Raw genomic sequence first — 17,198 nt, forward strand, 5'->3', positions numbered from 1 at the left:
GGTGACTCATCATAGAGGTAACGGTAACAACGAGAGTGAACGACGGATAGACGACCATTTAGACGCAGGCAAATTATTAAGGCGTTAATTTTCAATGGAGCTAATGGACACCGATGCTGGTTAATAAACATCGAAATCTATATGAGGTAATGACACAATTTTACATATTTCAAAAACAATGCAATATAACAGGCAGAAACCTAAAACAAACCATAAATCTGTTTCAACATGTAGCAATGCATTGGGCATTTTTAACGAAATTTCATTTAATTAATATTTCCTCAAGCAAATAACCAATTATTACATGTTCACCTTAGGAGAAACGATACGGCGCTTGAGAAACAGTACGATATACTGACGAATAGGCTTGGATTGGAAATCACTTCGTTAGTAACACAGAACGCAGAAATTAACATCGGGGCTACTCTTACCTTTCTCACGTACCATATATAATTCACTCGAGTTAGTGCCTTTGGGAGTAAAAAACAAGAAGCAAAAAAACATGTACACAGTTCGAACACGATCCGTATTCAAAAACGTATCCAAAAAATTAGATGGAAGGAAACGAGCTTTTGGCAACTTGATTGTAACTCTGCGAGGCAGGCAATGTTGCGCTCTATACTGCATCGTACGTCGTTAGGATGACACTGGCGGTGTCGACAGCTGGGCTGTATATTATGCAAATACAATACACGAAAATAATACGACAGGAAAATAGGACAAATTAAAACCAGGATGAGAAATCCATTTGACGTTGTTCGGATCGGTAAGGCTTACCCTGAGTATGGGAGGCGTTGGCCCCTGTCGGGCATCTTCTTCTGGTCCCACGGTGTGACGTCGGATCACCTGGTACATGTCCTTAGGCCCGTTCGACCCGTCCTCGTCTGTGTCCTGCTCCGAATTCTCACCAAACTGTGCGCGAAGTAGAGGAATTAGAAGGAACTTATTATAACCCATGGCTATGATACACACGTTCGGCGCAAATTCTTTTTAGGGCAGCTATGATCGAACAGTTTCGATCAAAATATCTTCCGAAAGCCAGCCATTCTGTAAAGGCGCCGTTGCCCTCAAGAAGGATAACTGTTAATAATAATAATAATTTTTATTGCGTTTGTTTTTTTACGCTTAAGAAACAAAATTAAAAGGAAGTTAACCGGCATGAGCTAATTTCGAATTTCAAAGTGCGTACACAAATATAAAAATTCTCATCTGAGTGGATAGATACTCCTGCAGTCCCGAAGCGACGAGCAGTAGACAACAAGTATCATTTGAATAAAACTGATAATACGTCCACACTTTCGTCACACAATTTCAGGCATGCTCAACTGAAATTGTTTTTATGCGGTTTACTTTTTCAAGCGACGACTCGCTGTGATTTAGGACATCCTTTGTCCAGTCCAATACCCGATCGTGAGGTCCAACTGGGGGCGGGCCTGCAAGACCTGGCGACGCGCTGGGGGTAGTTGAACCCAACGGGCTTGAATTCGAATTTGAGTTGGAGCCCGCACTGTCGTTACTGAGTGAAGGCGGCGAAATAGGGGGGCGCTCAACTGAAACGCAAATACGATTAAGTACATGATAATCGATAAGGATAATAATAATTACTAATAGTAGTAACTAACGATAATAATACGTTGCTCTCTGAGAAAGGGATGACCGAGTATCCAATCCTGTTTCCTGTGCGCTAAGCGGCAACAGCAACCAGTAGTCTGCGCATCGTAACATTGAAACACAACAGAAAGTACGATTCTTAAGCACTCGTGTTCTTTACGTAAACTCCCTTGCCATTGCGAACTCAGACATGCTTACAAATACTAAATGACAAATTTAATTTAGAAAAGTGGCTAGTGAGTGCAAAAGGTAGTCAGCTTTCATATAACCCACAGGCAACGGGACGCCTTTGACGAAGTCAGCTTTACATACAGATCGCATAGAGACTGGCAAAACAACTTATATATATATAGAGCGTAGGCCAATCGAAAAGAGCATGCTAATGTAATACGAACGGAATCTATACAGAAATACGATGGTGGAAAATTTTAAATCGATCATCATGATAATCGCCGGACGTTGGGGGTTTTCGTGTTGAAACCGCAACGATCTTTTCCACAATTCGTCATTTGCCAGGGATACAAAGTTGGGCATTTAGACCTCCATTGACGCGACGCACTGCTCCCGGGACACACGAAGTCAACTAGCGACAGTATGTCATAGTTTTCAGCGTAACTACCCAAATTATACTACAACATACCAACTCCTGTGGTAATACTCGATTTTCTCTGGTGGGAGGCAACCACAGGAAGAAGGGTTTGCATTGGTTCCATGCGGAGCTTTTCTTTGAGCAGGTGGAAGATTGCCGCGTAGTTATCAAAGCGATTTTCCTGGTAACGCAAAAGAACAAAAAAAGAAATATTCTATTTGTCATCATTGTTATTGTTATCTCTACTGATATTGCAATTTTTGGGATTGTGCCACCGTTGAGAAATCATGCCACGATTAATAACATCAAAGCGTCGACCTGTAAATGTAGGCGTCTCGCCATCGAGCATTGATCTAACGTTGGCACTTGTGATTTATTGTGTTGGCACTATGTGTTTCGAGGTAGAACCCTTCCGAATTTTTCGAGAAGGACGTCCAAGTAACTCTATATCACACAAAAACCAGGCATAGTTAGTCAAAGTAGAATGTTCCGACTTTCACGTCTGGAGTTTCACGCCATCAGACGACGGAGTATGCCTACGTCCGGATTCGAATCTAGACGGTTACCTGTCCATAGGTTCAATAGCAAACACGTTACCATTGCACTATGGCGAGAACTTATTTATTTGAAACAATGAAAGACTTCCTCTTAGATCCGATTATCGAATCCAATCGCCTCATCCAATTGAAATATGCTCGCTGCAAACATCAAACAAAAAGCAATAGCCAAAGAAGCGACTCCCTTTCCAAAGCTTTGATTTTGCTGGGCGCCCTAATCCCGTCCTAAGTCTCTTGGCCCAAAACTTTAGTTTACTACGTTTCACTCGCTTTTATATTCTCGTATAACAACAGCATGATGAACATGTACTGAAAATGAAGAGGACCAGGGAACGCTAAATAAAACCAGTATCCGCCATACGAACCCAGCGTCACATAGTTCCTCCGTTAGAGCTCTGCTCTTTAGGATTCTACTTTGTCTCAACGCAACGGGGGCTGTTCAGTTCGAGTCTAATTTCTCAACTGTCAGATCTTCGCGTCAAGTGAAAGACGGTACAAGACGAGAGTTGTGCTGCCGTGAGCCATTAAAGCCCAAGCTAGATTCGGCCAGTTTTAAAACACTGGACATTGGACAATAGGCAAATAACAGAAAAATTCCTACTGGCATAGAAGATTGTTCTTTACGTGGCGATGAGACCTGAGTGCCTCCCAATGGTCTCATAAGAGCTGTTTTTGCTACTGATGAATAACTTCATCAGTAGCAAAAACAGCTCTTATAAGTTCATTTTTGTGGGAATAGTTACCTAATACCACTTTTATCGGCACCCTGATCGCCAGCCACATTAATTGTATACCCTGTGTGAACTCCCACTCATACCATTGCCACAGATAGTAGGTTACATCCCTTAATTCAGTCTCGTTGCTTTTCGTTGAGCATCACCAGCTAACAACTAGGATGTTATAACATTATACCATATGTAAATCTCGAGATTTTCCGAGCTGGCGTAAGCGAAGGCCTCAACCTTAGAGCGGTCCTAGCCTCATAGCCCGATCCACTGCACTCAACCACTTCTGTTTTCCTAAGCTAGCGACCTGGGAAACGCCCAGCAGGCCTAAGCTAGTCGTTGAGTAACGATAACAGGCCCAGTTGGGAGGGGTCGTTGAACAACTTTATAAATATTACAGTCTTATTCGAGTATTTATTACGTCCGAAAGATTAATATTTATTGCCATACAGCAAAATGTCGTAAACTATGAACAAGTTCATAATAAGTCTCTCCGGATATCATTAGATGATGTAGAACATGGCCATGCAGTCAGTCCTGACTAGGCTATTGCATCGGTCCGATTTAAGTATAGGTCATACACCATTTATGACGGCATATTAGATCTGCTGGATCTCTATATGACCAGATATTTTAATCATTCGTCAATATACCCTACATGTTTTTCAAAAGGGCTCAAAAGGGGTTTAAAAAAAAATGTTAGTCAACCCGTTATCAAACGTTCCGACATATGCAATATATGGATGGCACTTTTGTCACAACTGCCTAGCAAAGGTAGCCAGATATGAATTCCATCTTTTAGACTTTTGATATTTTCGACAAGTTGCACTTCTAGGATCTATGGTTGAAAATCTGTCGCTGTAGCATTTGATGTTTTATAAAAATATCTGGTACGCCAACGGTGTAAGGTCTTCACCGAGAAAAAAGTTATTACTTCAACATGCGAGCCAACGAACAGTTTGTGATGTGTATGTCCGTCGAAATAATAACATCAATCAATAAGTTCCTCGAACGCAAGTCTTATTTTGTCTCACAAGTTAACGGCTGGAAGTTCGGAACTGATTCACATGTAAATTTAAAATGAACTTTGCAGAAGCCGCCACGGAATCTCTAAGTTTATTAGTTGTGGCCCTCTGACGAGTGCGTCCTCTTTCATAACAGGTTAACCTATATTTCTATGTCCGATAAATATCTACGGATAGAGATCTATGTGAACAATAAATAAGAACCCATCGCTGTTATTGGCGGCCTGCGTTATATATAAAACAACATCGCATGCTCTGCCCTAATCCGGTCGGTATTTATCTAATAAAAGTGGAAATTGAAAATCTGCGAGCCAGAAGCGGGTAGGGTTTACAAGAAAAGTCTTCCTTAGAACCAAAGGAAGTTCAGTTTATTACGCGACAGCGTTGGAGAAAGGTTTCCCGAAATAAAAAACGTTTCTCCTTCGAGAGCCGAAAACTCCGTACAGTCGTGGAGGTATCAGGCCGAAACGGGGAGACCATGGCTAGATGTCTACATTACAGAAAGGATTTACTTTATGCTAGCGAGCGCTTTTAGGTGCTTGCCTTTTCCATGCACTCTAACAATAGAAAAACCTGGCACGAGAATAAAGAGGCAGTCATAAAGCTACCAGCGGATCCAGCCAATCAGGAAGGCGCCTAGTAAATTTGTCTCTACCATACAGGACCGTAATAGGGATCATTTATCAGCAGTTCGATCTAGACGGGTGGTTGTTCGCCCTGGACTGCGCAAAGGCAGACAAATACACCGATTTGACTAACCGACACCAATTTATGCCGATCGGCCTAGAAACACTGGGCCTACTCAGTGGGAGGAATGACAGGCAATAGCCCGTATCCTTGCCAAGGGCACAAAATAAATCATTCGAGACGTTTGAACGAAAGGACGCCTTCAATGGCCTCTACTATGGGTTGTACTGAGGGGTGTTTCGATAGATGGGGTAGCAAAATGAACTAGTGCTTCCGTTAAACCCTAACAGTGGGCTTAAAGCAATTAAGCCGCAATTGTAATCTAATTAGTATCAAGATAACTTGATAATAAAAACGAATCCTTCTATTTAAAGTATTGCGTTTTAATTCTATTGTATTATGTGGACGAAAGCGGAATAGTATGGGTAGAAGGTGTTTGTTTAAAGCTAGATAGACGGAGCTACGCTACGCTTTAACGTCAGCAAAATACCCTTTCCTCTATTTGCTAATAATAGCCTCACCTAAAGGTTATTGGTCGAGCTGCTCTGCCTTCAAGCGCAGGGAGTATTATACACAATTTGTGTTTTAAATAGACCACAATAATAGATGTTACCTTAACCCCAAAGAATATCGTTCCCTCTCGCAGCACAGGCACGCTATGGAAGTCGCGTTTGCCAAGGGCGCCACGGTTTGAAAAATGTGAACTGTGTACAGCCTCCAAATAAACAGGTAGAAGCGAATACAGAAGGATCTGTATAGGTACTAAACTCTGTTTTCAGACCCAATACAAAATGTTCTACATCTCTAAGAAAGAGCAAAGTCTAATTTGGAAACAACGTTTTCAATTATTCCTTGAAAATCAACAGGATTACGGTTTCTTTAGCCGTATAGTGTACTTCGAAGCTAATTCTCTTAAATCCACATAAATAACAGTAAATTTAAGATAGTGCGAGATTGGACTATTTACTTTTTTCGTGTCCTTCGTGCCACCGGATCGGCTTTTATATTCTCAACAGTCAAATATTACATTTAGGATATCTCACTATAAACTCTTTCTCTTACCAACTTCATTTACAAACCCACGCTCGATGACACGCATATAATTCGGTTTTGGCCAGCATTAGCCTATGCAAGAAGGCGACTGGACTCTAATAAGACCAGAGCGTCTGGGTCTCATAACAAAACTGAACTCGGCGAACCAATAGCGTATCTTTATGGAAGAGTTTTTTTTTGTTTTTTTTTTAGTAAACACATCCAGTTTCAATTTCGAGTTAATTGATTGTATGGCGGTTCGAGAGCGTTGGACTCGCTCAACATGGAACATAAAGCCTGACTGGAGTAAGACAAAAGCCTGGTTTTTCTGAAGTAACCTTTTGTAGTTTTCACATTACTAGCTCAATATACTAGATCGGAGCAGGCCATAGGCAGTCTTCTTTATTGATTACAGTATCGTATCGCCTATCAGTCTCGTCCCTGTGTACGCCAATAGTGCGACCAAGGAAATGTTACACTATGGTAAGCCATATACTCATGATTTACAATGAACAACCCGTTCTAAAACAACTTATCTTTTTAACGCCTTTTCTCTTTTTGATATTGTTGATAACGTTTACCAAAGATGAATCGTAATGGATTTACTGCTAAAGATAGCAACGTCTGACGGGTAACTAGCCATTTTCTTCACTTATCCCCCTGTGTAGGGGGTTCTACTATTTGCGGATCTATATAGAACGATAAATATTATATTATTTAATGGCAAATAACTGTTCCGTTTTAGATTATTAGACTTTTTAGGTTGAAATTCTCCATTATTATGGTACTAACTGAAATGTATTAGCATTTAGTAGTCTACAAAGTTTCTCTAATTGTAAAGAAATGCCTGTAAATTTTTTTTTCTTTTTTATTCCGAGAAGAAGCTTCTTTCTATCTATGTCACCTTTTTTAGTCAAAATGGACTCAGGCTTCAGCCGTCTTCTGCAATCAAGCTTCATTCTGTGGAGTTCCTGACTCCACTTTTGCTTGCTTCACTGGTATCTTTTCCCATCAAGTGCCTAAGTTCTGCTTCTACATGACTCAGCCTAAAAGCGAGTCGCGGACGCTATAGGAGGCACGCCTGCTGCTGTTCTGTTTCGAGCCTTATTCTAACCCTACTGCTGCTACTGATGTTCGCCTAGTTAAAGGTCGTCGTTGCTCATGTTGACTGTCCTCAGTTTGGTTCGACGATACCGCGAATAAGAGAGACAACGTTATAATTTTCTTTATGTGAAAGAGCTACGAGATTTCTGGTGGCTGACGGGACTTAAGGAAACAGATCGCGAGGATGGGGCATGAGTTGGGTCTCGAGCAAATAAGTCTTTTTCGGCGGAAACATTTCAGCGCCCTTAGCGCCCCATCGCCCACTGGAGACACCGCGACGGAAGAGAGGGTTTTATTAGAGTAGTGCTAGTAGGGCGTCCTTGAAACTTTTCTCTATCTCCAAATTGGGGAATCAGACGTTATAGATCGGGAATATTGTACGCAAAATGGTTACGAAGCATAGTCAGCTTGCTCAGGAACACATGCATGAGGAAGGAGGTACGCTGTGTAGAAGAGCTTGTACGTAGAACAGACCAGCTTGCTTTAGACGTTATTAAAAGCGGCCAGACAGAAGAAGCAAAAAAGCAGAAATAAAAAACTATGGTTTGTCTCAGTAAATTAACATATGCCTCGCTGTTCCAGCTCATGCGGTGTTTAACACTTTCCTATTTTTCCTTCGACTAAAAAAACTTGACCGTAAAAAATCCGGGTAATACGGATAATGGCGTCCGCATGGCTCATCTAAGCTGAGTTGCCTAGGAGTTATTTCAATAACTGCTACCTGGTAGCAGAAGCATCTACAGTGACAGCTTCTCAAATCATCCAATATGTCTTTCTTCAATCGATTGCCTTCGTCGTTTCTATAGGAACTAACCGGCACGAAGAGGCGTATGGTTCCATAATTTGCGAGAATGTGAAAACGCCTCGTCCTGTGCATGGAAACCCTTACACAGAGAGCATCACTAAGTAAGCGTCTAAAAGCGCCTTATTTGCACTTACCCTCACGGAGGTGACAATATCGTCCCTGGTCGAATTGGGTATCTGGAGCATGTGCTCGATGATCAACTCGTTTTCCTCGTCGGACGAAGCGCTGCCGTTGTCTGAGCTGACTGAATTTTGCGTTTCGAGAAGTGGAGACGGCGGCCGCGATCCTTGCGGGCCCCGCATCCAACGATGCAACAAGATCTGGTCTGTGGTATAGCGGCGCTCGGGCTCGATAACCAGCATATGTCGAATAAGCTCCTCGCAGTCTAATCCGATGAAGGAGCAAGCGGCGAACAAGGGAAAAGAGCAGCCGAACACCAAAGTTTCAGTTCGAAAGGCAACATCGAAACAGACACAAGGAGAATATATACAAAGCAGAAAGGCACAACATATTTAGTATGATAAGCCACATCTCATATAATCTTTAACAATGATATATAGTCGCAAATGTACGCTGTGCGAGAATAAATTCTTTTTGGTCCAGACAAGGAAAGACATCCTAATTATATTTAATCAGCCGGACCATTTCGATAGTGTATTTTATTATATAGCAATTATGTGTTGAGTTCAGATGCTTAGATTAGCTCAGACGCTCACAGATTATTCAGCTACCGCTTGAGGTGACGTCCTTTACATAGTTCAGGATATATTTTTCAAGAGGAACGCATATAGTCGAAGGAGTTAAATATGACCATTACTGCTGTGACATTTAAACCAACTTCGACCCAGACTTTTGCCCTATTTAAAGTAGACCCGAACTTTTTTGCTTACAAAATGTTCTAATACAGCCCCTATAGCCCAGGTTAAAGGCACGGGCATTTCTCGTCTGAATCAGCACAATTTTGGCGGGTGCTCTGAACTCTAGCTAATACGCAGGTAGTAATCACCGTTCTCCACCACAGAAGACTAATTAGGAACGGCGATCCAGGAACTCTGCGGCACAAAAGACCCATAACACAGCAGTGGAGTAGCCTGCTTGCGAAGAAAAATCTACAGTTTGAGCAATAGACATAAGCTAAAGCTAAAATTCTTCGTCACGGGAATCAATATTATATTTCGACGAAAATAGGTCACGTAGGTAGCCCTTAAGGTTTCGGTGAAAAATCCAAATGTTTATATAAAATTTTTCTCTAAGTATATGGTTACTGCCGTCAAAAAATCGAATTTAGGTGCAGTCTGTGATCGTACTCGTATTCCAGTTATTCTGCTTATGAATCATTCGCTCATTGCTTTAAAATCCGCAGACCACAATGTGATACGGTTAAGAGTGTTTCTTTAAGCCATACAGTAACACACACACAAGTTCACAATTGTTTGCCAACAATATTTGTCAAAAAGAAACACAAATAGATACCCATTTGAAACGGTAAACTTGTATACATATCTCCGTGGGTGTGTGTTATGGAATACGTTAGATAAAAAGTATTAAAAACGGAGTGTTTTACATTCAGAGCTGATGTTATTTTTGTTCGGCGTTTTTTATACGTATTTAATACCGTACAGTGTGTATATATCGAAATGAAAGGGACAACACAGCCAGTGTAAAGGGAAAAACTATGGAAAAGCTTTGTCGATTTGAAAAGCTATCGGAAAAAAACATTCAATGACTCGCCAGCGTGTGCATTTTTTCTTGTGTTTTTTTTTTCAAAGCAGTTTTCAGAAGGGTTCCCGGGTGGTGTAAAGGGTAAAGGTAAAATCAAGTAGCTAGACGCTGGCAGGGAGCCGTTACCCGAGACGATTAAATCACTGACTCATATAATCCATTGAGATAATACAATTCTAACTATACGCAAAGTCGATCATGTTAGCACCAAACGAATATTCCGATTTAGCATTTTTACTTTTCATTCATTTTACAACTGAAAGTTAGAGACTAAAGGAAGTTCTCACCAGACGTGTGGTCTCTGACGCGTTATGTTACGGCGAACACGGTTATCTTACTACAAAAAAGAATTTCTATTTCTTTTGAAAAAAGACATATTTCGTAACGGTGATGCCAGCAGAATTATCCGACACTGAATCTGCGACAGACCGTACGACTAATTTAGTAGGCGTAAGCGAACGTTAGCTCGAGTTCTGTTGATGTAACGCCGTCAGACGTTCTCGGAGTTCTCTGCCGACACCGCCGCAACGTGTACGCCGAAATCGGCCACTTCATTCCCACGACTTCTACGACGTAATGTGTATTTTCAAAGGAAACACTACCCACAAACACTCACGTATTTCATTTCTTTATTACGTCACATTTTGTCTAGTTCTGGCTGTTGTAACAGCTAAAAGGCACAGGCAAAAATGATACAGCCCCGTAATTAGTACTTGTGTAAACGAGTTCACAACGTTTTACGTTGGGATTAGTGGACCTAACATGGATTAACGGTGAAGCCCTGTGTCTACTCTTAATTTGCATGCCCAAATGAGCTGACATCGCCGGTGTAATAACAAGGTATTGCTTGATTTATAACCTGATTACCCCTTCGTCTCTTCATTTCCTTCACTGTTCCCTATTTGACCGCACATATTTTTGTCATATCGATTGACAGTTGTATGTAGTTTCTGATTAAAGTATTAGTTATCGTTCCGCTTGTTCGTGTTCTAGCTATCAGCATTAAATATAATTCATGTTAGTTGGGCAGCCATGATCGTTAATTTGGGTCGGAGCAAGATCACTAGGAAGTCCTAAGGAACAAAAATGCTATCAGTTCTTTTGCCCGGCTGCGAGCAACATACCTTTCAAAAGTCCGCTTTACACTGTCTGGCTGGGCAGTCAAGTTTCTATCTAGTTTGACGGTAACGTTTAATTAGATCGTCATATAAGATGTCTGAATGGGGCTCGTGTAACGATCCGAATAGCGAAGCGACCTAGTCAATCACCACGGCAGACGATTTATCAGCAACATATACTTCGCATGGTTAAAAGACTCCACAAGCACATGCACCTATCGTAAAAACGCCACTTCCCCCTATTTGGGCCAATGTAAAGTGCAGAAACCGACTGGACATTATGATGACGAAGGAAAAGTATACTCGAATAGATAACCAGACAACGAAATGCAACGAATGCGTATCAGCTATTGCCGCTGCCGTTGCTACCTTACATCTCTAGGAACCTAAGCCATGTGGAAACTTGAGGTCGGCGTTACATTCCAACGTAACAACCTACGAACAGGATTAACGACCGGCTGAAGTAAGGTGGATTTTGAGGATATAGAAATGCGCAGATGAGGGTATATATTAACGCCAGAGAAACGAAATGGTGCGCTTGATGCGTTAACGTGGCCAATATTTAGCGCAGATCGTTTTTGCCGTTAATATTCAGTCAATTTCCAGCCGGTGGGCTCCAAGAGCTTAATAACTCGCCAATGGCCCGACGCAGCTGTTGCTCTGCACACGTCATAAGCTACGCATGTGAGAAGAATGAGTAAAAGAGATCTTACATAGAGGCAATGTCTAAGCTAAATGCTACGTCTGGAATAGCTGACAAGTCGCTGGTACGAGTCTGCCGCCATATTTAAGGGCGGCGAAAAACACGTGCCTTAACAGAAAATAACTAAGCGTTGAACGTTGTACCATAGCCGATTCCACACAAATTTAGATCGGTAGGCAGTGCTGAATGGATCTTAGAACTTAAGTGTCGTTTTAAAAAATGTGAAAATATAACACCGTCATTATTGCAATGGTTGATATACATGAATCAGTTTCCTGCATACCCATCTCGTACGTATTGCTTGGCAGTTGTGTTTAACACCAGGTAATCGGGCTTTCATTGGTGTGTAAAAAAATGACTGATTTAGAGGATCATATTTGGTCGCTTGGGTACTGGACCATGTTCGATTGTATTCATGAGAGTCCTTGCTGGTATAATAACATTTTTATAACGAAATCCAACAGCCAAACGTTGGACAAGCCCGTCGGCCTTCAGCGTCCGTCCGCCCTACACAGATACAACCGATCAGCAAAATAGGCCAAAATATTTTTGAAGAAAATGCTTCGAGGGTACAAAACTTAAAGGGCAGATTATGCCACCGCTACACCTAGAATATGTTACAATGGAACCAAATACAGTACAACTGCTTTCTTCGGGAATAATAATAATTTCCGATCGTTCTACCAGCCCGTTGCTATTATGGGTTGATATGTGATCAATTCCGATCTAAATATAATAATCCATCATTGAATCTCTTCCCTAAATATCGCTAGATTTACTTGTTAATATTCATACGTACACGTTAAGAATCATGCCACGCTGTGTTATAAAGATCTTTTTTTTCTCAATGTTCCATGTCATGTTATAATTTTTAAAATATAGAAATATAGACCCAGAACCCAGACGCCATATATATATATGGCTATATAGCTTTATGCTCTTTTAACATCGGGTTGCTTTCGGCTACACTTGACACACATCGCACTGATCAGGTCTCTTCGCTGTTTTAACTTGAGCGTTTTTTTCCAAGTAATCAGTATGCTCTGACCGGTAGCCATGTTTTATGGAAGCGATTGCATTGAGAAAGTGTGCAGATACATTACCCAGGAAAATCCTGCGAGCATATTTGGGAAAGCGGTAGTTGAAGACCCTCTAGATGCCTGAATTGGCGGAGTGATTTTTTCTCCAATTGGGTTTAATTTGGGTTAGGGAGGCTTAAATAAAGGCGAAGGGGAATATGTAATAATAAGTATGCTCAATAATTTGCCTATAAATATAAAATAAGTGTTAAAAAAAATAGCTGATTTATGGTTTAATAAACCTACTTGTTCTAGTTGAATGAAGCAGGTGGACGGAGAATCGTCGTGAACACGGGGTCTGGCGGGCAAATCGGATCTGACACATGTAGCTGACAGCTCTTGTAAATTCTGGACCCCCTTTAGCATTTCTAAGATACCACCCGTTTCTATCGGGTAGAAAAGGTACGTGAGAATTTTGGATTTGTATTTACCAACACCATTTCACATTGATTGTATTTGCTATTATCTATTGTGGAAAAATAACTAATCTTACTAATCTACTTAGTACTGTCAAATACTACTGAAAGGAAAGTCGTATAGGAGAAGCTGTATGTATTTCTTGAAGGTAAAAAAAAAAAAGCCTAGCTCAGCCCGTTTCTCTAGACTTCGACAAACGTGAATAAATTACTGAAAACGATACTGGTCGTATAATTAGTTTGAATTAATAATGTTTGTACGATTGCTTAAGCGGACGTCGATAATTACGCACTCGGAAGGCAATAATCTGCGCCAGCATAGACGACGATCGGGTTGGTTCGACCTATGAAAGACCGGTCGACGAGTATGAACGTAGTAGCTTGATACAGCCCAACAGGCTTCACTAATTTCAATGGAGCACAACTCAATTGCTCTATTGAGATTTTGTCCAATAGTCCCTTCGTTTTCCTGATTATTTTTGATGTTCGGCTACCTAAACTGATACCCATAATGACACGGGGTTCAGATCAGCTGATAATACAGGATGCGTGTGGCAAACGTTTCTGTGATGTAACAACGCATAAATTAGGTCTAATTGCTGCCGGTCCTAGGAGCAGGCTCCTGCTAATAGTAAAACCTTCCGAAAGCAAAATATTTTTCATTCCCCAAACGAAAGAGGAAAGCATATACGGCTTCTGCAGAACCGTTTAGCTAACGTAGTCTCTGAGGCCTAAAAGTTCTTAACGTAAAATCTGATCAATTAAAAACGGCTGATCAACATTCATTTTAGTACCAAGACATCCCATCTCGATGGTGTTGAGCTTGTCCTTGAAGATAGAATTCACACACATATTACAGATACAGTCAAAAAAAAAGCACCGGCAGGTTTTAGAGGATATGTCTTCTATTTCTATTCAGTGGCTTATTAAAATCCATTATAGAATAAAGAATTATAGCCCGGCCGTACCAACGTTGTACTATCTGGTATGTTTTATAACACTTAATAATGATGACAACAACAACCGCTTTATTTACGAATCATTGATCATACGATACATTAGAAGCAATAGCAACAGGAATGGCAGTATCTCCGATCTCTGTTATCGTATATAGGGTCCACCTACAATAGTTGTACAAATTGCACCCTCAAGTTAAAGTTTAAACGCTATTCTGAGCTACGCTTTCTTAAAACCAAAATATCCTAATCTATAACACTGCAGAGTCCTTATCCCTAATTCCAGTTAGATGCATTCCAAAAGAGCAGTTTCGTTCTAACTTCAATTTATTTAACAACAGATATCACAAGAAAACGTGCTGTTATTAGAATGTTGAGCACTAGCGGGCTGGTTTTGAATAGGTACGATTAAAAAAATTAGATAAACTGCCAAACGTGTCAGGTCATTGCACACACGGATAAAGAATCATCATCAGTCAAATATGACGCATGCCTCTGCTTGTTCCTGGCGAGCTATTATATATTTAGAACTTAATTTTCATTTGCTTGTTCGTGTTGTCGTCATTTTTGAAACGGTTTGTTTCGTCCGGTTCCTCAACATTTCATTACCTTGTCCCGTTCTTTCTCGATGTGACAGCGGCTGCCGCTTACAGCTTACTTTGGAAATCATGCTCCACGACGAAGTCTTTATCCTGAACAATTTAGAAGTTGATACTCACCTTTCCACCCGGTCATATCGGTCTCATCATCAACGAACTACAGGTCCTGCCATGTTCGAAACAGTATCTGTAGACGCTTTATAGTTGAATGTGTTCGTCCGCCTCAACCATACGAGGCGAGAAAAAGGAACGTGAACGCAGACCCGATCATTCTCGCCGATAATAGCTCTCAGGCAGCCAACGCTTTCAAGCGTCTGCCACCGTTTCCACTAGGCGCCTCTAGAGGAGCGTTACCGTACTTCTGCGGTTTCCATCAACAACGGGACAAGTATCCCCAGGTGAAGCAGTAGACCCACATCGATGAGAAAGAGCTTGGCTCCCTTTCCGTGCTAATTGCTTCATCCATACTTTTGACGTTTTGTCTCACTTTGCCTCTACCGCCAACCCTCGGTACTCCAGCAACAGCCATCTTACCATTTCCTTTCTTTCAGAGTTACTTTCTTACGGAAAGAAATGAAGGAGAGTAATTCTAGTAATTCACTTTCGTTGCATCGGCTTTCCCTGGTCCCGCTTTTCGAGTTGAGGCTCTAAGAGGGCTTGCTATGGCCGTGCTCTTCAACCTTGCGCAGGTTTTCCTGATACTTCCAGCAGCGCTACAAACACTGCCATGAATTTACTACGTTCGAATTCCACTGGGAATATCCCCATTAAACCTTTAAAAGTAACTCAAAGATATATATAGCCGCCGGGGGATGCATTTAGACATGCGCAGTGGCGAAGTCAGGAGAAATCGGTTTAGATGAGCGCCGAATGTATTTTCGCTCATCCTATATATTCGGTTCCAACGTACTCTGGACTCACAGATTTCCGTTCGTTTATGTTCAGAATCTTCGTTAGAACGGCAAAAATGTCCAGCCGACTCTTATTAATAGTTTCGCGGGGCGGTCGAAGAAAAATGGGTGTCTGGCGAGCTCACGAAAAGGTTTTTCGTTAAGAATTTCAAGCTGTAGACAGTGTGGGATAATATTATATAGAATCGCTTGGGTTGGCCGCTCAGAAGTCTGTTGCATGTGGGAATCCAATTGGAAAATAATTATATCATAGGATAAAGTTCATTTTAGAAAGTCAGATGAAAATCGGTCTACAGTAAAAAAAAAAAAAAAAAAACCGGTGAATTCTGTAAAACTTGAAGTTACTACAATAATATCGTAGAACATGATTTTACCAAGGGAATAATATAGCTCAGCACTATTCTATACTACGATTCAAATTGGCCCGCGGGAGTTCATAAAACGCATAGAATACTCAGAAATTACTTTCCAATGACGTAAAAGGTCGCCAACAGCCTCCAGTATTGTTGCCTGCCTGCTTGCCTCACCTGTTTTCGACGGCAAACGCACGAATTAATGGAGGTAATTGTGGCAAAGTTTTTGGCCGCATTCGATTTCTTATCCAACGAACATAGATTCGTTCAGATGTGGCCACTCCAAGTAAACAGGCATTAGTAGATTACAGCGCGCCTGTCTTCGTCTGGATATGCGCGACTGATCCTTACGAGTTTCCATCAATCAGCAAAAATTTCTAAAAAAAAGCAGAGACACGTCTGCCGGAAACAGCAATGGTCTTAAGGTCACATCGACGTTTTATAGAAACGGCGATATCTTTAATCGTTTGCGACTGTTTGCTGATTTCTAAACAATAGACCCGTATGATATTTGACAAATACTAGTATCCACGTTTAGCGTGCTGGCCGAGAAACGTGCCACTGTGGCTATTCACTTAGTGTAAATTGTCTTTACGCACGCGAGTTGCCACACTTGACGACAGCTTTGCTATCGTTCGTAAGCCTCATTCTGTCATACGGTTAAGTCTGTTTTTGTCACTATTCATACCAATTCGGTGTTTATAACCCTATCATATGCGTCTATATATTCGATACGGCAGCCAGTCCTTAATTGACTGATGATCTGGTAGCGGCCTGCGCGCCCGATAACAGATGGAAAGAGGCGGCTCAAAGCCAGATCACCGACCCGTTCACGCTATAATAGCAACTGAGATTGTATCAGCAACTATTATGCAATGTATGAACAAGTCAGAGATTCCCCATTCAAGCCGTTGTATTCGAGCTGCGTTTCCAGCTGTTACTCAGTAAGGCCCCATTTCAACCTCTTCTCGGCCTGTCCAATCTCCTGTGTCGTAAGGCAGCAGTAGTGCAGCTTTAGCTGCTGCTACCAGCAAAAGGCCTCCGTTCGTCTTTCTCACAACAACAATACAATGGCATGAAGGTCGTTCATACGCCAGACTGGTTTAAACATCTAATGAACGCCGCGTTACTCGAATGCTGATATTAACTGTTGAGAGGCATTGGCAGATTCTCATTAATGAATGAAAGCTTGCTAGATCCACTCTA

The 17,198-nt window shown here is 41.4% G+C and overlaps 1 protein-coding gene across 19 annotated transcripts in view; it reads right to left on the bottom strand.

The window, feature by feature from the left end:
• LOC111245377 (uncharacterized) overlaps positions 1 to 17,198 on the bottom strand; it is a 90,101-nt gene that overhangs the window by 8,136 nt on the left and 64,767 nt on the right. For 18 of the 19 annotated variants that reach the window (XM_022793665.2, XM_086980644.1, XM_022793663.2 and 15 more), the window contains 5 exons: positions 8,270 to 8,520; positions 2,252 to 2,381; positions 1,351 to 1,550; positions 778 to 912; positions 432 to 470 (listed from right to left, as the gene is read on the bottom strand). In XM_022793665.2, coding sequence (XP_022649400.1) covers positions 432 to 470; positions 778 to 912; positions 1,351 to 1,550; positions 2,252 to 2,381; positions 8,270 to 8,520 — 755 coding nt within the window. The remainder of the gene's footprint in view (positions 1 to 431; positions 471 to 777; positions 913 to 1,350; positions 1,551 to 2,251; positions 2,382 to 8,269; positions 8,521 to 17,198) is intronic. The other variant, XM_086980649.1, reaches the window with a different exon arrangement.

Source organism: Varroa destructor, unplaced genomic scaffold, assembly GCF_002443255.2.
Source record: "Varroa destructor unplaced genomic scaffold, Vdes_3.0 BEIS01000002.1, whole genome shotgun sequence".
NCBI lineage: Eukaryota > Metazoa > Arthropoda > Arachnida > Mesostigmata > Varroidae > Varroa > Varroa destructor.